This window comes from Mustela nigripes, chromosome 1 (genome assembly GCF_022355385.1).
Source record: "Mustela nigripes isolate SB6536 chromosome 1, MUSNIG.SB6536, whole genome shotgun sequence".
Classification (NCBI taxonomy): Eukaryota; Metazoa; Chordata; class Mammalia; order Carnivora; family Mustelidae; genus Mustela; species Mustela nigripes.
The window spans coordinates 260098637-260119924 of NC_081557.1; the positions used below are offsets into that span (position 1 = coordinate 260098637).

At 36.2% G+C, this 21288-nt stretch overlaps 1 protein-coding gene across 1 annotated transcript in view; it reads right to left on the reverse strand.

Moving 5' to 3' along the window:
- The window catches only part of GC (GC vitamin D binding protein), a 33373-nt gene that overhangs the window by 6162 nt on the left and 5923 nt on the right, over positions 1-21288 (reverse strand). Inside the window, exons 2-11 of the mRNA XM_059385149.1 lie at positions 16083-16152; positions 15366-15498; positions 13333-13544; positions 12055-12187; positions 11698-11792; positions 8263-8392; positions 6977-7179; positions 6080-6209; positions 5520-5617; positions 3577-3709 (exon numbers count right to left, since the gene is read on the reverse strand). Of these exons, the coding sequence (XP_059241132.1) occupies positions 3577-3709; positions 5520-5617; positions 6080-6209; positions 6977-7179; positions 8263-8392; positions 11698-11792; positions 12055-12187; positions 13333-13544; positions 15366-15498; positions 16083-16152 (1337 nt within the window). The remainder of the gene's footprint in view (positions 1-3576; positions 3710-5519; positions 5618-6079; positions 6210-6976; positions 7180-8262; positions 8393-11697; positions 11793-12054; positions 12188-13332; positions 13545-15365; positions 15499-16082; positions 16153-21288) is intronic.

The window sequence follows — 21288 nt, forward strand, 5'->3', positions numbered from 1 at the left end:
ACATTTCTAAATGGCAATGTGTTATAATAAAAAATCTGAATGCAACTCAAAAATAGAAAAGCAACAGACTTGAAGGAAGCATGCGTGGTGTGCCATTGTTCAGTTTGTCTTATATGATGTCAAAAAGGAAAGTGTGTCTATGGATAAACTCATAACAAAAATTGCTTTTTGACAAAATGTAAAAATATAAATACTTAGTCCTTTTAATAATTGGGACTCTCAGCAAAATATGCTGGTAACAAATTCTAGGTGAAGTAATTTTATTTTTCTGGGATAAGGAAACCTAATTCAGCTGCTGTAGGTTGGTAGTAAAGGAAGGGACTGCTCAGCCATTTTATGCTAAGCGTTTTAATGCTGAAAATGACCAAAATATTCTAGCAGTCCAACTCCTCCAATTTTTGTTTAGAATTTCACTTGGCTTGCATTTTCATGAAAGATGAACATAATCTATTTCCCAGCAGAATTTAAAGACTAGACTTTTATTCTTCATCTGGAGCTCTAACTTTATAAATGGCTACAAACAAGATTGACTAATATGTTTGGTTCTAGGGTGTGAATGTACAAATTAGAAGAGAAATCAGGATCTCCTAGGATATTAAGCAGAAAAACAAGGTGATGTAGCTCAGTTTGGCAAACTAATTAGGACTTTGTTAGGTGCTATACAGCCAGAAACAAATAAAACGTCACTAAATTGTTAGTACTCAGAGCACAAACTTGCCTAAAATTTGTTTTAAATTCCAGCAGAGTGATTAGTTTCAGATATATGACATAGTGATTCAGCATTCCCTATATCACCCAGTTCTCAGATAGTGCTCCTTAATCCCCACTGCCTGTTCAACCCATGCCCCTACCCCTCTCCCTTCTCCTGATCATCAGTTTTTTTCTCTAGAGCTCAGGGTTTGTTTCTTGATTTTTTTCCCCCTTTGCTCATATGTTTTATTTCTTCAAATTCAACATAGGAGGGAAATCATATGGTACTTGTCTTTCTCTGATTGGCTTATTTCACTTAGAATAATACTCTGCAGCTCCAACATGTTGTTGAAAAGGGCAATATTTCATTTTTTATGGCTCAGTAATATTCCATTGTGTGTTTATATACCACCTCTTCTTCATCTGTTCTTCAATAGGTGGATACTTGGGCTATGCCCCTTCAAATCAGTATTTTTTGTATCCTTTGAGTATTTTTTGTATCCTTAGGAGTGTAATTACTGGGTTATAGACCAGTTCTATTTTTAACCTTTTTAGAAAACTCCATATTGTTTTCCAGAGTGGATGTACCAGTTTACATTTCCACCAACAGTGTAAGAAGGTTCCCCTTTCTTAGCATCCTTGCCAACACATGTTGTTTCTTGTGTTGTTAATTTTAACCATTTTGACAGGTGTGAGGTGGTATCTTCTTGGAATTTTGATTTGTATTTCCCTGATATCTGGTGATGTTGAGCATCTTTTCATATGTCTGTTGGTCATCCATATGGCTTCTTGGGTAGAAGACATGCATAGACATTTATTCAATTTTTAAAAATTGGATTATTCAGTTTTTGGGTGGTATCTTGTAAGTTATTTATATATTTTGGGAGGCCAATGCCTTATCCATCAGGCCACTGAGACTTCTAGTTATTTATATATTTTGGATACCACCCTTTATCAAACATATCATTTAAGACTTGACTAATATTTAAAAAGCCATTTTATGTATAAAAAAGTACTTATATACATATAAGTATTCTCAATGTGCTCTAATAGAATATTAGAAATAGAAAACGGTAGAATAATAAGATGAAACCAAGCTTTTGTAATTTTCATGATTTAAATGAAGATCTTCAAGAATTTACACAAATTTATCCAACTTATAGAAGAGGACTTCTGACATTAAATTATTAGCCTAAATATTGACTTACATAATAGTTAAATTCTTTTCAACACAAAAATGTTGGGTCAATAATGGATCATAAAGGATGTTTCCCCAACACATGACAAAATAAACAATAGTAAAATCAGTCCAATCTCAACAGCTATGGCCAGAGTAAGAAAAGGATATAATTTAATATCATAAGCAGAAAGAGGGAAGCAAAGGAAGAAACTATTTTGGCATAGAGTTGTTCTTTTTTAAAAATACTTTTTAATTAATTTATTTGACAGAGACAGAGATCACAAGTAGGCAGAGAGGCAGGCAGAGAGAGAGGGGGAAGCAGGCTCCCCACTGAGCAGAGAGCCCGATGTGGGGCTCGATCCCAGGGCCCTGAGAACCTGACACTAGTTGAAGGCAGAGGCTTGACCCACTGAGCCACCCAGGTACCCTGACATAGAGTTGTTCTTAACCCAGCCTCTCTATTCCAGAAGTGGAATTGGTGAGACAACACAGTTCTTGGAATTATTACTAATACCTCCAAATTCACAGTAAAGTGAATGTAATGTTATCTTTTTGACTCTTCTAAGTAATTAATGACTGCTGGGGAGTAACAGGTCAACTGGAAGATGCAAATGAGCTTCCTGTATCTGAAAAAGGCCAACAGAAACTCTCTCCATGGAATGGGATAGATACAAGTTGACTTGGTAGAAGACATCCTAGTTTAAAACATTTAACAAAATCTCAGAGAATGACCAGACCTACAGGCAGGGAACCCATATGGCTTACATTGGGCTCTCCTCCCCTCCTTTGTAGGTTCAGTCTGCATAAAAGTAGAACACTAAGTACTTGCCTCACACTGGGTTATAGGAGAAAACCGGGGGTCTCAGATGTAGTAGAAAGGATACACAAACAGACTACAGAAGAAAGGGCTTGCTGGAAATGTCTGTTATGCACAAGGTAAAAAAATAAATGACCTGGCATCTATGCAAATTTCATTTAAGGGACAGAAGGAGAGTTAGGAGGGGAATAGGGGAAAGGGAATGGAGGAGGAGGGGGATTAACATGTACATTGAAAGGAGAGTGAACTCAAGAGCTAGTGGGAGTGGGGAGGGTAATTGGAAGACGTGTGACTTTTGATTTCTTTAGCTTTTAAAGTTTGGAAGCAAATCAATAGTGTCTAAATTTTTTTTTTTTTTTGTAATTGAAAATGACTCCTTTTTAACTTTTAGAACCTCTTACTCTAAAGACACATTAGTGACCATTAATTTTCAGTTGCACTTTTTTCTTAAAATTAAATTTTTTTGATTAAGAGAGAAGGTTTGTGATCCAGGTTTCTAAAAGTATTTCTATGTACTGATACGGATATGCATGTACATATATGAAGTAAAATTCACAAATATTTACACTCATTGTGTGAGATGGACTCTTTCTACCACATTTTTTTTGTCTTAGAAAGCTGTTAATATGTTATAACCTTCAGTTTGAAAAACACTGCAGTATACTTTGTTAACATAGGGTTTATGAATATGGTAACAAAGTTTCCAACTGCCTCAATTTGCTTTCAAATTAGCATAACAAGGAAACAGTAATTGTTTTGTCTTTCCCATGAAAGTGTCAGGAAGAGTCTGACACATAATGGCATCTCAGTAATAAAGGAGTCGGTAAATCTGAGTATAGAAGTTCTTAAAATACTGTGCAGTGCTAAGTAGAGGGTTAAGTTTTCTTACCTCTGAATCACAGTAGAGTGGAGGTGAGTTTATGGAACAGCACTTGGAGGCAAAGTCTGAGCGCTTGTCAATCAGCCCTTGGAGTTCCACGGCGCTGGCATCAGGCAGTTGTGCTTTTAATTGCTCTGCTAGTCTGAAAGACCATGTGTATGTAAAGTTTTATTAGATGTATTTTATAAACCTTTCTGATGCAAGATGATTACTCCAGGTCTCTCACAATTAAAAAAAAAAAGTGGAAATAGTTCTTAAATTTCAGATCTGTGGAGTGATTTTTGGCAACTCAATTCGAGGTTAGAAAGTGAATCTCCATCTCTTTTAAGATCCTAAAAGTAGACTTACAATTCACATTGCTGGATTGAATTCCTGTCTTTCCCCCTTTCACTTGCTCAAGGATATTAACATGGCTCCTTCCTCTCCTATTCTTCCTGACTTTTCATCTTCTCTCCAGGGCTAGTTTTCAAGCTCCTTAAAGAGTATTTTCATCATGGGACTTTATGCCACCTTAATACTTTTTCTATTCTCTATTTTATACAATTTCCCCTTCAGTGTGCCTCCTTCTCAACTGGCTGTGTTGGAGAAACACAAAGAAGGTCAGAAACTTTGACTCTTGTTAGCTCTACTATGAGTTAACTTTCCGTCTAGTTTCCAAGATGGTGCTAGGACTTAAGTTCTCAGGATTGTCTGTAATAATCTTGGTATCTCTTGACTCTTCTAATGGGTAACTCAGCCTGGTTTTATGACCTTCTCCGGGAACTACTTGCCAGCCTAGTTGTGGGCAATGGGAGGTGGTAGAAACCCAAAATTGTCTAGTTGAGGCAAGGTGGGTGCTGGGAAAGGACAAAAGGATGAGGGGCTAGTTGACTCATAAAAGCATTCCTGAAAGTAGTAAGTCCCAAGTTGGAAGAGGAGGCAAGTCAGACCAGAAGGAACTGAGAATGGAGAAAGAAAAAGTGTGGATGTGTGTGTGTGTGTACTGTTGTGCAGGATTTCAAATACCTGGATGCAGTTGTCTAGCCTTTGATTTCATAACCCCAAACATCAGTTCTATTCCATTGTTATTTTTAATATATTGTGATTATGTAAATTGTTAGTTGCCCAGTGTAACCTTGGAGTACAAAACTTGTATTAACTATTTAATGTTATTCTATACTATTTTCTGACAATTGAGAAATAAGCATTTTTAACTTAAGGTTTTCACAATTTTTCATTTTCTTTTAGAGTTCTGCTAAAGCAGGCTTCATGGGGGTCATTGAAGGAAGTGACCTACTTTTGGGATTCTTATGTCTTTTTGTGGAGCTCTATTTGTGCTTGCTTTAGGTCTGTGTTGATCAAGGTGATTTGAAATGGATCTAAGAAATCTATTTAATGAAGTTGGGAATGCCATGGATCTTTAGGAACCCAGTAAAATTCCTTTCACTACAGTGGTCTTTCTTTTCTTACTTGAGAAACAAGACTGTTGACTCACATACAACATGACCGATGATTAGTTATTTTCAATTTGTAAAGAATACGTGTTGGTCATGGGTGATACTACACCTGATGTAAAGTTTGTGTTGTCTTGTCAGACCCAATATGCCGTAAAGTTAGGTAACTTTTTTAGCAGTTTTCTAGTTCCTCAATTATGTATGGGGACATCTACCTAAGCTTTAGGGCAAGAATGTTGATGAACTTTGGGCTAATTTGTTGTTTTTTGAATCAAGTTCCTGCGGGTCTTATACTTCCTACTTCTGTGGCTATGTTTCTAATTCACCTCTCACCTGAAGCACATGACTTCTTTTCTCCCTCTGAAAAGGACTTCCTTTCTTCCTACATAGATACTAGATTCTACTTTTAAAACTCTTGATAGTATCTCTTCTTTATCTTAATCTTCAACTCTACTTTCAAATCACAGTACCAAACTATTATTGACAAATGTGGAGAAAACCGCCAAAAAAATCCCTTACTTTTTCTTATACTCAGTAAAAGTGTTTTCTGAATAATCTGCACATAGTTTTTGTCCCTTCTCAATGAAAGATGATAACTCCTTTTTCAGTTGAGGGCCCTGTAAGAAAACAATTACATACAAAATTACTTGTCTTGAAGCATTGTTCTAGAAGACGTTAAATCAGAATTTTGTTTAATGTATTAGGATATGTGTTCATTATCTACATCAGACATTGGCAGACATTTTCTGCATAAGGCCCGATAGTTAATATTTTTGGTTTTGTAAGCTATATATAGTTTCTTCTATAATTATTCACTCTGCCAGTATGGCACAAAAGTAGCTATAAACTATGTGTAAACAAGGAGTAAGGCTGTGTTGTAATGAAACTTTATGAACACTGAATTTTGAGTTTTACATTTTTGTCATAAAGTTAAAAGCAAACCATTTTAAAATAGAAGACCATGCTTTGCTCACAGGCTGTGCAAACATGGGCACTGGGTCAGATTTAGCCCATGAGCTACAATTTTCCAACCCTTGCCTTCTACCAAGGTTGCTAAAGAAAATGGTAGGGAATGGTACCTGAGCATTCATACAGCCGGTAGCATCCCCAGAGTCACAGCATTCGGCAAGGCTTTTCAAGGTTGGCTCAAGTATTTTACTGAGGAATACTTCTGGAAGATGGGTCCTCCTGCTTAGTTCAAATGTATACCTGGCATGAGAGGAGACGGAGAGAATATGCTTTAACATGAATAGATTGGTGTATGTGTGTCATGTTTGAAATTGGACCTCTATTATGAAGGCTGATCACCTGGCTTGTGCATCTTAATTAAAAATAAAAGATTTAGGTATAACCGACTCCAAATCAACAGGTGTGGGATTAAGAGTCTCATCAAAATGCAAATTATTAATAATTGCTTTGGAGCTATTCAGATTAATTAATACTGAATTAAAGCTTTATGTGTGCTACACACACACACACACACACACGCATAAACACACACACACACATTCTATATAAACCTATCTATTTCAAATGCATATGGAACTAGCCTTTGTGTAAATATAATACGATGAACACTACATAAAGCATTAAGTAGGTACCTTGAATGGCTTTTCTGTGAAAGTAGATTTGTGTAAATCCTTCCATTGTCTTATTCCATTGCTCTCTTTGCATTTGTGAAAATATTTAGACAAATATAAATTAGTCTAAAGTTAGTCTGAATTCCGCTCTCTAATACTGGCAATTTTCTGACCCATTAATCCATCCTACTTGTGAACTATTTCTATGCCATGAATATGCACATACTCGTAGTTTATGCAGTTCATGGTCTGTGCAACATACGTCATATTTTAGTTCCTTTTTGGATGAAAAGAGACGAATGGGAAGAAATGGTAAACCTTTAATTTCTTTGTCATTTAATGCTAGTGAATATCAGTACTGTCAGGAAAAATATTACTCTGATCAACTGTACTTACTGATCTATGGCTTTGGTGTTCCCTTTATCACATACGTCTGAATTTGTGGGCAACTCAATGGCTGGAAGCTCTGGTGTTGGAGCGGCGGGCATGAAGTAAATGCACACAAACACGTCCATGGGCGTTTTTTCTAGACAGCAGTCCTTAAACTTAGAATCCTTTGTGGATAAGTTGTCACAGATTTTTACTGTGTATTCAGGCAGCTATAAAAGCAATTGTGAGTTTGTGCACTATTAGTTTCCTGGTTGGCCTCATTAAAAATAAGGAAGGGTTAGGGAGACTTACAAACCCCGGCATGGTATATAGGAAAGGTTCTAAGTCAGGTTATAGAAAAACACCTGTTAACCCAGACCTGTTTTCTTAGTGGAAAAAGACCAGGTAATACTACATACCTATTTCTAAAGAGGTCCACAGACTTAGAGTAACCTTTATATAAAGCAACTCTTCAAATTCATATCCACTTGAAAGGATTATATAAATGAGAAATGGTGGGAAAAGAAAGCTGACACAGTTTATAACAGGTATAAACATGAGCAGTTTCCAATAATCTAAAGGTTGCAATATTGTTCAGTAGAACTTAATGATGAAGTGATCTGAGTCTATATTGTCCAATACTATTGAGCATTTGAAATACAGCTACTGGGGCACCTGGCTGGTTCAGTTGGTAGGGCATGCGGCTCTTGAACTCAGGGTGGAGGGTTCCAGCCTCATGCTGGGTGTAGAGATTACCTAAATTTTAAAAAGAATTTTTATTTTTATTTATTTATTTTTAAAATATTGAATTTACTTATTTGACAGAGAGTGACACAGCAAGAGAAGGAGCCCAAGCAGGGGGAGTGGGAGAGGGGGAAGCAGTCCCCCTGCCAAGCAGTGAACCTGATCCCTGGGATCATGACCTGAGCTGAAGGCAGATGCCCAAAGACTGAGCCACCGAGCTCCCCTAAAAAGAAATTTTAAACTATATGGCTAGTGTTACCTAGGGACTGAAGTTTAAATACTAAGTTTTAGAAATAATAATTAAGTTAAATAACTTGTTAATTATAATTAAACTGAATTGGGCTGTGTGGGTAGAGTAAGATCTCAGGAGTTAGATGATCTTGTCCTTGTGTATGGACTTTGCTTCTTACTAGTTGTAAAGCTTCAAATTATTCATCCTGGTTAACCTTGTTTCCTTATCTATAGAATGGAGTTAACAATACACTTAAAATTCATAAGGATTCATTGAGTGAGAAGCAACCTTGAGTGCCTACCACTCAGTACATGGTCCATGATGAGGATTCTCTTACCTCCTTGGCCATGCAGTCCTCAGAGGTGGACTCACAGCACTTGGAGAGGACTGTGTTGATCTCTTCAGCGAGTGGCAAGACATCTTCCAGTTCAGCGGTTGGCACTTTCTGGGCTAATTTTATGAGATGGCTAAACAGTTAAAAATGAATTGTTAGCTTACCCACATTCTGTTTTCTTGGTTTCATTATGAACCTACACTCTGGAGAAATAATGTTTCAAATCTTTGCCCTCAATAGCTGCATGGAACCCATCTGTTACGTGTGTGATGGATCCCATAGGTTAGAGCCACTATTCAAAATTCAGTCATCCCTAAGGCATCCTATTTTAAGCCCGATATGCAGCTTTTCTTCTTGCCAGACTTACCTCCTGAAAGCATGACTTTAAAATGTTAGATCTGAAAAAGCAATAAAGTACTAATGTCCCTGTTCATAACGCCAATGTCCTATTTTTGTGGCCCCTCCTTATACTTCTAAAAATGGCTTATAAATGCATTTAGAAACCACAGATTAAAAAAAAAGACCTATAGCCCTAAGCCACAGAATTAATAAATGTGATATTTTGGTATATAACCCTGGAGCATTTTTACAACATCTATCAAGTATTAAGTATTTCATAAGGGATTACACTCTGCCAAACTATTGATATATTTGCATTTTTCACTTAATATACCAGAAATATTTTCTGTATTAAGTATTCTTTTTAAATTGTGGTAAAACACAAAACCTTGTTTGCCATCCTAACTATTAGTGTATATATAGTTCAGTAGTGTTAAAATTATTTACTGTAAGTAAATAGCTGTAAATAAAACAGATCCCTAGAGTCTTTTCATCTTGCTAAACTGAAACTGCATACCCATTAAATCCTGACAGCCTCTACTCCAGTCTTTTGGGAGCTACCTTCTTTCTTCGTTTCTATGATTTTTCACTACTTTAGATACTACACAGAAGTGGAGTCTTACAGTATTTGTCCTCCTGTGGCTGCTTATTTTACTTAGCATAATGTCACTTAGCATTCATCCCTGTCGTAGCATGTGACAGGATTTTTTTCAAGGCTGCAAAATATTCCATTCTATGTATATTCTATATTTGCTTTATTCATCTATCAATAGATATTTGGATTTCTTCTACCTCTTGGCTATTGTGAATAATGCTGCAATGAACATGGGTATGAAAATATCTCTTGGAGATACCCCTTTGAATAAAAAGTGAGATTGCTGAATCATAGGGTTCTATTTTTAAATTTTTGAGCAAACTCCATATGGTTTTTTTATAATTGCTAAACCATTTTCCATTTCTATTAATAGTGCACAAGAATTTCAATTTCTCCATATTCGTGTCAACAGTCATTTTCTGTTTTGGTAGTGGCCATCTTAATGGGTGTGAAGTGACCTCTCCTTGTGGTTTGGTTTGCATTTCTCTTATGATTAGTGATGCTGAGCATCTTTTCATATGCTTGTTTGCCTTTTATATACCTCTTGGATAATTGTTTAAACAACATGATGAAACAGAATTGAATACTTTCTTTTTTTTTTCCTTTGACTTTTTTATTTTTTATTGAATACTTTCTTATTGAGCTATGGCAGCCCCTTACATTCTGGATATTAAACTCTTGTTAGGTATACTTGCAAATATTTTCTCATTCTGTAGATGGTCTTTTTACACACAGAAGTTTAAGTTTGAAGTAGTCCTATTTATCTATTTTTTATTTTGTTGTCTGTCCTTGGTCATTTGTAAGAAATCATTGTCAAATATAGTGTTCTGAAACTTACCCTTTTGTTGTCTTATTCTAAGAGTTTTCTAGTCTTAGACCTCATGTTTAGATTTAATCATGTTTTGAATTTTATTATGTGTATATAATTTTATTATGTGTATAAGGGTTCAATTTCATTCTTCAGCATGTTGATATCCAATTTTCCCAGCACCATTTGTTGAAGAGATTGTCCCTTCTGCATGGTATAGTCCCAGCACCTTTGTTGAAATTCATTTGGCCAAATATGTAAGAGTGTATTTCTGAGCTCTCTGTTCCATTAGTTCATATGTATTTTTTAATGACAGTCCCATAACATCTTGATTATTATTGCTGTATAGTGTGTTTTGAAATCCTAAAGTCTGAAGCCTCCAACTTTGTTTTCCTTTTTTTGAGATTGTTAGGACTATATAGAGTCCCTTGACATTGCATCTGAATTTTAGAATTTTTTTTTCTATTGCTGTAAAAATGCTATTGGTTATCCCTAGTGATTGCACTAGATCTGTACCTTGCTTTAAGCATTTTAACAGTATTCTTCCATTCAATGAGCATGGAATCTCTTTCCATTTATCTGTATCTTCTTCAGCTTCTTTTGTCAGTACTTAATAGCTTTCATTAAATGTTTTTTTACAATAGCATTATAGCAAGCCATATAGCATTCTCATGTGGATATACTATAACTAAGAGAGTTTTCCTAATTTCCCTAAAATGGAGAATCTTCTAATTTTTTTGTATTTAAAAAGAAATGGTACAGCAATATATCAGCTAAGTCTTTGTTCACATTCAATACTATTTCCCTGGGATAAATTCCCAGACACTAATGCAAGTTAATAAGTTAATGATTAAGACAGATATACATTTTATGAGAGGTTTTGCATTATAAACCTTTATGTTCTATTTGCCAAATACACCATTGTAATTCAAAAGGAAAACTAGAGGGAAAATGCCATTTAATATCTGCATATTTCTATTGAAAGATTATTTTTAAAGAACTTAAGAAAGCAGTTTCTATTACCACTAGAGAACCTTGGGATCTGATGCCAGCACAAAATAGTTTTTTTTTTTTCTCATTACCATGAGAGGAAAAAAAGCTTGTTGATCAGAGTAAAAAGAATTAGAGACTGTAGATACTGGAGAGATAAATCTGTGAAGTCTAGAAGTCTGAACTGTGTTAACATAGAAACTGTCAAAGTTAAAATATACTGTTAACAGTAGCCACACAATCAAAGTGAAGGTTACAAATAAAGTAATTAGAATATATTCACAAATCTTAAGAGATATACATTATATATACCACAAAACTTCATAGAACAAATAAGAATTTAGGAAGTCTCATGTAAGGGAAAAAAAATAGGCAAAGGAAGTAACAAGTGATGAACAAACGAGTTTGTTTTTGTTTTTGTGATATGTACTAACATGAATATTGAAGAAACAGTTTCTAGTGGTCTACCAGTTTTCCCATCTGTATGTGGAAAGGTTAATTAAAAGCAAATCTCATGTTTTACCAACATAGCCTTATTTATTCATATTTTATGTAGAGGAAAAGAACTAGACTGTGTTTTTGTGAGTGATCGGAACGTAAGACTAAGGTGTATATATTTCATTACAAATATTTTCTCAGAGCATCCAAATATTACAGATACTGTAGAAAAAAATGGCTAAACATACTGGTGATGCTTAATCTTTACCTGAGCCTTGATTTCTCCTTCCCATAAGCAGCATATTGTGAGCAGACTCTATTTGACATGGTGGTGAGAAGTGATAAATGCTTCATCTGGAGTCTCTAGAAAAGAAGGGAGAGAATCCTATTAAATGGTTTAGATCCACTGAATACAGTGTGCAGGAAATTCTGAATTCTGATCAAAGAAACTTACTGATATTCCTTTCTAGAGGTAGTTATGTTTGTTTTGCTAGTGAACAACATGTAAAAGAGGCATTTTAGAAAGCTCTACTGATTCTAGAATCTGAACTTTCATTATTTAAGATGAATGGCATTAACAGAAGAAAAAAAATAGAACATAACTACATAATCAAATGATACTTACCTCTTTCAAAAAGCATACTGTTGGGTGTGGTGAGGTACAGCAGGACCCTACCATGGAAAGGTAGCTCTTGGTGTAACCAACTAAGAGCGATAGAGGGGCTTGTCCATAATTAATGGAATATTCATACATAAATCTGTGGAGAAGGAAGTAAGATTGGTTAAAACATTTTGTAGGAAGCAGAATCTACATTTTCATAAGGCTTTTAATGGAGAAAAGGATTCATTACATTAGTTTAGTTTTATTATATAAAAAGCACCAAGGATTTAAAGAACGGGTTTTAATACTAGTCACATTTAATCAGTATTTTCATTAATTTCTCAAATTTCCATGTGAATTACTTAAGAGGAAAGGTTATTGGTCTCTTTATGGTTAATGTTTACCAGCTGCATGGCCCATGGTAATTGCTTATTAATGTTGATTGAACAAATTAAAATGAGATACATTTACCTTTCATGATCTATCCCAGTTTACTATTCTTGATAATTATGTGTAGGCTCACTTATTTGCTGAAATCTAATTTTTAGGAACATAAGCCCTTAAGGGTCTATAGGATACTCTGAAATCTTAGGCAAAATCCTCTCTGAAATTTTCAGGGATGAGAAAGCCAATGGATTTTTTTTTTTTTAATAAAATCATGACCTTAATTTCAAACTTCTAAAACCAATTTGAAGGACATTGCATTTGGCTTTCATATATGTATTTTGTCATTATCATAAACAGAAGTGTATTGCTGTACACAGTTGAAATGTTTAATGTTCAGAAAAGCTTTTTTTTTTATTCTTACATCCCTAGAAACAGTTGTGAACGTGACCTTACCTATACCACGTAAGTGAACATGTAACTTTGACCATCTCATTGTTTAATATTCATGAGTAGCCAGGTTGTATATTCTTATATTAGCCTTGGAAGATTGCAAAAACTAACAAAAATAGGGGAAGCACCTATCTGATGGAGAATGTAAGGATTCTTCACATAAGGAGAATCCCAATAGCTGTCAAATATTTGAAAACATCACATAGAGAGGGAATCCAACTGATTCTGCTTCAGACAACAGAATCAAGTTTTGGAGTTTTAGAGAGTTGACTTCATCTATGTCTGAGAAAGACATTTATAATAATTAGCACTGATGGAGATGAGAAGTCTTGGGTAGGAGTCAAGTTCTTACTGGAAATTATCCAGGTTGCTATAGAAGAGGTGTTTGTGTAGAAAGGGTTAGATTCAACACACTTCTGATATTTTATGCCCTGAGAACTTTCACTTAAGATAAAAGCAGCTTACTGCTCAGCAAAGTCTTTGGGATCTTTCCTGAATGCCTCACAGATTTCATCATTTGTTGGCTCTACGTAGGTAGGAAATTCTTGTGGCTGGTGCCTCAGGGTAGCCATGCAGAGTTTCCGTTCAAGGCCCTCTCTGGTACAGCACTCAGCAGTTCCTGGGTGTACTGGGAATGGAGAGTCCTTTTCACAGGACCTGGCAGACAATGCTGAAGTCTAGAATGAGAGGAGGGAAACAAGTCAACTCCTGTATGGAAGATTCCAGGCTCTTAGTTCTCCATTCAATATGTCATCTTAGTATTAAGTTTAAAAATTCTCATTAGTAACAAACCTTCCATGCCAAAAGCTTCATTGGATGTCTTGTCAACATGACAATTTGCAGAGTTATAGGCAAATACAGGGTCTTGGGGTAATAAAGGGCTCACTGGGATAAAAACAGAACCTTCACTAACAAGTGGACCGTGCTTGTAGCCATTAGAGGTTGTATCCTTTAGCTCCATGTTGCGCTAGGGGGATATTAAGGGAGGTCATTTGAAAAAGCTCCACTGGTGATACTGATATGATCTCCCACCTACTTTCTGCTGCAAATACCCCAATGAGAAGGAGCACCTCCTTTTACTAAATGAACAGTCTCTTAATTCTGGACTGTGTTAGTCTTCATTTGTTGACATTCTCTTGCTCAGTGGTTCATGAGCCTGTTTTTGCATCAGCATCATTATGTATAAAATTAGGTGTCTGGGGTGTACGATGTAGAAATTCTGATTCATTAAGTCAAAGAGGAGGCCTAAGGAGCTGTTTCCCAAAGCCTCAAAGTTTATGCTGACATGCACAGCTTAAAAACCACCAGGGCAATTAATAATTTACTGCCTCCTCACTGGTGCACTGCCAGCCCATGGGCAGGTGAAACCCATGGTAAGGGCACTGCCAAAGCAACTGGAGTAGCAAAATGTTCTTCTTGGAAAGAATTTGATAATTGTAATAAATGTAGAATGGAAATTGTCCCCATATAAAAATTATCTGGGGATTTCCTTGGGCAAAAGTGCCTTGACATCCTTATATTTATTCTAGAAGTTAGTCATTTTTTAAAAAAACAAAACTTCTAAGGTTCTTTCCTATAAATGAAGGAAAGCAACATGATGAATTAGTTATTTAAACCAAACCTAAGCCTTTCCTCCTCTCCCACACCAACTTTCCATCAGACTCTCAGAACTTCGGAATTCCTAGGAACTCTTTTCTTTAATCTTTATCTCTTTTTTCACTGAATTTCTTTTCCATTTCTTTCCCTAGAAAATCTTTTTTTTTTTTTAATTACCTCCTTGCAAAAAAAAAAAAAAGTTCGAAAAGAGTCAACATGTTTTTAAAAATGCTTTGAACAAATAGAAGGTGTTTAAAAAAAGGCAGTACCATCTCTGTTTCATTATGATCTGTCTCTATAAACCTGGAGATTTTCTGTGGTCAGGGGATCAGAGAGGAAAGAACAGGAAATAGGAAAGTGTAATTGTCTTTCTCTGATTGACTTATTTGTCTTAGCCTAATATAGCCTCTAGTTCCATCCACATCATGGCAAATGGCAAGATTTTGGTTTTTTTGATGGTTGCATAGTATTGAACCGTGTCACTTCAGCACTTTAACTTTTGCATATGCACTTCAAGGGAGAGTCTGGTACATGATTATAGGGCAAATTTTGAACCCCCAAATAATTTGAGGTGAAACCAAATTATTCTGGGGGCATTTGGTACCAGTCTTAACATGACAGATGGATGCGTAGGAGTAGGCTTTTAAGAGAAACAATATATTATTACAGGAGGTTCATGAATTAATCTATTTCTCAGTTTTCCTATTTGAACCTTGTAGGACTGATGGCCAAACTGATTCATTACATTAGAATAAGTCTGGGCTCTGAGGGAAATGGGCTTTATAAGTATCTCAAACTTGGAGTAGGTGGAGTTGCTAAGATTTCTCGAAGATATGGAAGAAAAGCCTATCCTGGCTTCTTTCTCTGGGCCACCGTGGACATGGCCAGCCATGTGAACCTACCCTGCGGTCATAGCAGTCGGGGTCAGCCCCTTCGGCGCAGCAGGTTTCTGTCAAGGAGACAACTTCTTTCACAAGCTGACTGATCTGTTCAAATGTGCCACTGGGAAACTTTCTGCTATATAAGACCATTGATCTGAGGGGGAAAAAAAAAAGCCAATATATATAGAATTTTTAAAAATTTCAAATTTGCACAAATTAAAACATGAAATTTGTTCAGTCTTTAACAAGAATATTGCACACCTTGATTAGTGAAAAGAAAAGGACGTTGGCTTTTGAAACTTAGTTTTTGTTCTAGGCAAACTTCTCTTGTAAAATGGAAGTTGGATTTGGGGTTTTATCTGAGCAGCCTCCTGTTCTTTCCTCTCTCAAGCCTCCCTAGTAGGACCCATTCTGTATCTTGTCTTTGTTCGCCACGGTCCTTCTATATACTCTTTGCATTCTCATTTACCTGAGAAAACTGTGCTTGTTCTCTTAACTCTTAATAAACTTACTGCAAACAAATTCTTAGACACTAGTAACAATAATTCAACTAGAAACTTTGAATGTCCTCTACTGGCCTGATGTCCATGCCCACACTGAGTTTGGGTTCTATCCTTTTAAAATGAGCAGAGAACAGTTCAGCATGCTGAGTTGAAGTTTCCTTAGACGTGGTTTCATTCAAGGTCAAGTAGATCAAGGTCCAGTATCCAAAAGCATGAGCAAACACCTCATACTTACAAGGATGCGAAATCATCTTTTCCCAGGTTGGCAAGTTCTTTACAAACTTTATCCTTTTCATAATCTCGGCCTAGGAATAAGAAATAGAAAAATCTATATCTTTTCCTTCTTGATGAATGCTCCATTGTATGTATAAGTCTTCTACAGGATTCATCAAAGGTGAAAGTAGCATTTTTCTCTATATATATTTTCATTTTTGCTTGCCTTTTTAACTATTTTCTTACAGATGAATTTTATGGCCTACTATAAACTGTGACAGACAGCAGAACAAAAGCACTAATACTCAAAGTAGAAAAGTCAAATGAAGTCAGAACCCTTGACATGGCAATCTTTCTCATAGGCCCCTTCTTTACAATAATGCTAAGATGGAAATGTTTTATCCTTCCCTTCTTTGTATCCATGTCACCCAAGTGTTAAAAGAAATAATAAAAAGAAAAAATGAAGAGTATGTCTACACACATACTTAGTGGAGAGCTAGCCCCACCTGATGCAGAACTTTAAAGGATGTATGTGAGCTCGTGTTGCCACAGTAACTCCATTATCCACCTCTGATTTCTATCCAGGAGTGGTAAGCATTCAGCTGAGGGGGAAAAATGGAAATTTGACCTCTTTCTCCAAAAAATAATTTGCCTGTGTTGTGGGTTTGGAGGATTGGGTGGAGAGAGCTTCCCCTCACTTTAAGCACAGCAAAAGACTTAAAGGAAAACATGCAGACCCTGGTAGGTGACTTCTGGAGTCTGGGAATGATGACAGGTGTCTGGTTCAGACTAGAGAATGCTAGAGGAAGGGGTTGGTGACGTGGCCTGGAATAGCAAAGGAGAAAGCTTTGTTTGGGCAGCTTTATTGTGACCTGTGGGCCTAATGTAGATCAAGCAGGAGAGTAAGCTGGCCTGGAGTGGTCTTAATTTTGGGGTGGGGCTGAGCTGTCTAGAGGGCAGTTGGCTGCCAACAGTGTACATCTCTGTGCAAAGGTGACAACTTGAAATCTGAAGGTGTGGCTGGATGTGAGAGATCCCAGAAATGATAGGAAAGAGTGCTACAAAGAAACCATAAAGGAAAAAAAAAATCAACCTGGAATATCTCCCATAAGCAGGGGAAACACTCTCTCACAAAAATGTCCCTTGAATTAATGTTTCTGCTGCTTATCTCTCCTGCTGACTTCTCCCTGCCCTATGTTAACCTTGGAAAAGGTAAAAACTAGTCTAGAGAATGGGAGGAAGGGAGAGGGAACAGAAGTAAAGTGTATGTGTCTCTTGTTGCTGCCACAGGCAACAGGACTGATATGGGGTGAGTAGCTTCAACTTCAAAACAACTTGCAAATGTTTGACTATTATACAAACCAGACATTCCCCCAGGACTGTTAGGAGGTAGTTATTTTGAGGTTCAAAAGGACCAGAAGACCTTTTTAAGTGAACGGAAATATCACTGAACCTTCTCTTGGGTCTGTTCAAATGGTTGGGAAGCGATAGGTCCCACAGTAGGAGATGACTTTTTTATTAAGTCCCACTCATTTAGCATACCTACTACCTAATAAAACAGGGTGAGTGTGTAGAAGCCGTCTGTGGGGTTATTTCCTGATGTATCACTTTTGCAAGCAAGTCTAGGAAACATTCCAACATTTCATGATACAGCTTTTGGGGAAAAAAATGTAAGAAGTATATAAATGGCCCAGTTTCTGGTGTGTTAAGATTTGAATAAGTTATTTTTCCTGGAATTTAAATGTTAAGCCATCCATCTCAGGTGACATAATGGCAGCTTCTGTCATGACTTTGACACTGGGCATGACCTTGCCTCTCACAGTTCCATCTTTGAAAGCATGAACATAAGGAAGCCAGGGAAGAAAGTGGTATTTGATGGTTTGGAATAGAGGTGGTGGTGCTTGGATACAAGCTGGGGAAAAATTTTTTGTTCTTGTATTTTTGTTCTTTTTCCTTTTGAGAAGGTTCCCTTTAGGATGTGTTAGACTTAATGGCAAAAGTGGAGGAAGCAGTTCCCCCTCCATCTTTCAGGTGGACAGCTCAAAGTATATTACTGAGGTGGAAAGAGTCAGAGTCGAGGGACGAAGACATTCTTGAGCAGCACTTTGAGCGAGCTCGTTATTACAAATTCCATCAAAACCCTAAAGGGTGGGAAGGAAACTGCAGGATCAAATGTCATGTTATCTTGAAAAGTAGGACAAGACAGTGGGATTGTTAACGTTAACAGCGGAGTATGAAGAACTACTTGGAATGAACCTGTTACAGCTGAGGGCATTCACATCTCGTACATCTTCTGAAATGTATCGACTAGTTTACAAGGTTGGATGTTGTCACTGTTTCCAAAGGTCAAAGAGGGCCAAAAACTTCCACTAATCATTAACGGTATCCAATGAGACCAGCGATTCGGGCTTGGGGAAAGAACTTAGGTGAGAGCGGTCCTCCTACAAGGAAGAATGTGCCATTAGGATGTCCATAGAGTTGTTTTATGTTGTTCTTAATGTAGAACTAGGAAAAATAGCTGGATGTTAGATTTTAGTTCAATGTGTGAGAATCGTTTTTATAGCCGTGACTCATATATGATGAACCACTTTTTAAACAGGTGAATTTGTTTTGCCCTGGAAATAATCAAGTGGAATTTAAATAACCATAAGTATTAAAGATTCTTGAATGTAGTACCAGATTGGGTCTTCATGATCTCTGAGATCACATCCGAAAGTTTACAAAATAATTCCTTTTAGAAATTATAAATTATATGGACACCCCTCCCCGCCAAAGCTTACTGTGTTTTAAACCACAAAAGATAGCTCCAACAAAAGCTTTTCTCTTTTTAATGCAGAGGAGCTAACTCTGTTTAATAAACTTTCCCTATAAAAAGAGGTCATTTTTGTTACTTTGATTGCAAACAATCAATAACATGAAAAGTGAGAGCCAGTATTCAAATGATGCACCTCTGATGAACATTTAAAAAAATATTTTGTTTCTAGACTTCTAGGGTCAGATTTCTAACTTGACCAAAAAAGAAGTTTCAATATGTTATGGGAATGGGAAAACATGTGAATGTAGTATCAGTAGATCCCACAGATTATTCTGTTCAATAGCTTTAATTAAATTAACTGGTGTTTGCACTAAAATGCCTTAGAATCAACTGGTGTTAGATACTGCTTTAGTTAGAATGCAAAATAACAGCATCAAAGTGTGGAAACTTGATCAACTAATGACTTAAAGTTGTTTGGGATCGATTTTTGCTGAAAATTCAGCCTTGGGCTTGATAGAAGCAAAGAAGGAAGCTGGGAAGAAAGTCACTGAGAAAGTGTAGAATTAAAATATAAGGGTAAAAAGCTCTTAAAGAAATAACCTGTAGAGGAAGCTGTTGTACTGTGTATCTTTCAGGTAGAATACTCAGTATGTTTCTGTTTAAAACTTTTTTTTCCCACTTATTTATCTACCAAGATCTATAGCTTCTAAGTCCAAGTAAATATGTTCATCATTTTCTCATGGTCCAAAAAACAAGTACTGAAGTTAATTTCGATGTGATTGTTACAAGTGGATTCCTTATTCCATGGAGTATTGCTAAATGTTTTCATACTGTTTGAATTCTCTTTGATTCATAGAATTAAATCCTATCTAGAATGAATTGTAAACGACATAGTCTGTTCTTTAATGTTCCATGTGGTTGTAAAGAAAGCAATCTGAACTTTGATATGGGCCAGGTAAATATTGGCATAATCTCAGTGACTGGTGAAATCATTGTCACATTAAGTGACCCCTCAGCACTCAATGTTTACAAATTTCATTTTTGCAATAGTCTGTCCCATTTCTATCTGTTTTGTGAAATATTCTGGTAAGTGGTGTCTAATTCTAGACTTTTGAAAACTTGATTTATTTTCAGGAAGTTTTTATTGCTTCATTTCCTCTCAACACAGATAATGATATTCATACATGCAACAGATATATTTTGAAGACCTGTAGCAGGTATTGGGTTCAGTATTGAATATAAATGAATAGCAAAATAGACTTATTTCTGCCCTCATGGAACTTTCAATCTAGTGTGATAGAAGTAAGATACTACCATCTTGGTGCAAACTTTGCTTAAAAAAAAGATGGTGTATTTTTAAATGCTTTAGCCACTGTTAGAATATCTTTCTAAAATCATTTTGGTCCCTTACAAAAGCTGTTATATACCAGGAACAACGGCTATATCCTAAATAACGTTGATTTAATAAATGCTTATATAGAATGCTAGAAACTGTATTAAGTTGCTCTTTTCCTATTGTGTTCTGGAAAATTATGGTCTTTAAGAGCTCTGCTGGGCATTCTGTATTTTTTTGTAATTTCATCCCTTTGGCATTTTCTTTTCCATTGTATGCTTATAGACTCATCTGTCAGAAAAGATCAGCATATTTGGGGGGAAATTGGAGGGGGACATGAACGATGAAAGACTGTGGACTCTGAAAAACAATCTGAGGGTTTTGGAGGGGTGGGGGGTGGGAGGTTGGGTGAGGCTGGTGATGGGTATTATGGAGGCACATATTGCATGGAGCACTAGATGTGGTTCATAAACAATGAATTCTCGAACACTGAAAATAAATTTAAAAATAAATAAAAATAAAAATAAAAAAATAAAAAAGAGATATAAGAACAAAAAGGTACCCTGCAAGAAACTCTGAAGCCACCAATCCTTAAGGAATTGAAGTCTGGTAGAGAGAAACATGTAACACCAATAGTGCTCATTGCCATAGAGGAGATTGAAACAGAGTAATACCACACCTCAGAATGAAGAGGGCTTTTAGAAAGCTATTACTTGAAGTGGGTCATGAATAATGGGCAGGATTTTAACAGGAGTAGATGCATTGGAAGAAGTGTTTTGTGTGGAGAGAACAACTTGAAGAGTGATCTAATGGTAGTGAACCACAAGTCTGCTTGAAAAAAAAAAAAAAAAAGCCCAATAAGGAAATGAAAATGTGGACTTTAACACATGTTTGATAGTCAAAGTTTTACTTTCTAGCTAATGGGGTATCTATTGAAATATATTCCTGTAGGGGAATTCAAGGAAAATAATCTTGGATTTAAGATAGTCAGTAGTACCTTTTTCATAAGGCTGTTCTATGAAATATGTTAATCTAAGTAAAAATGCTTAGCATCTCTCCTGCCTAATGTGATAAACACCCTGTGTTAACAACTTTTTATAGCAAAATTTAATGATGATATACATTATCAGATTCTATAAT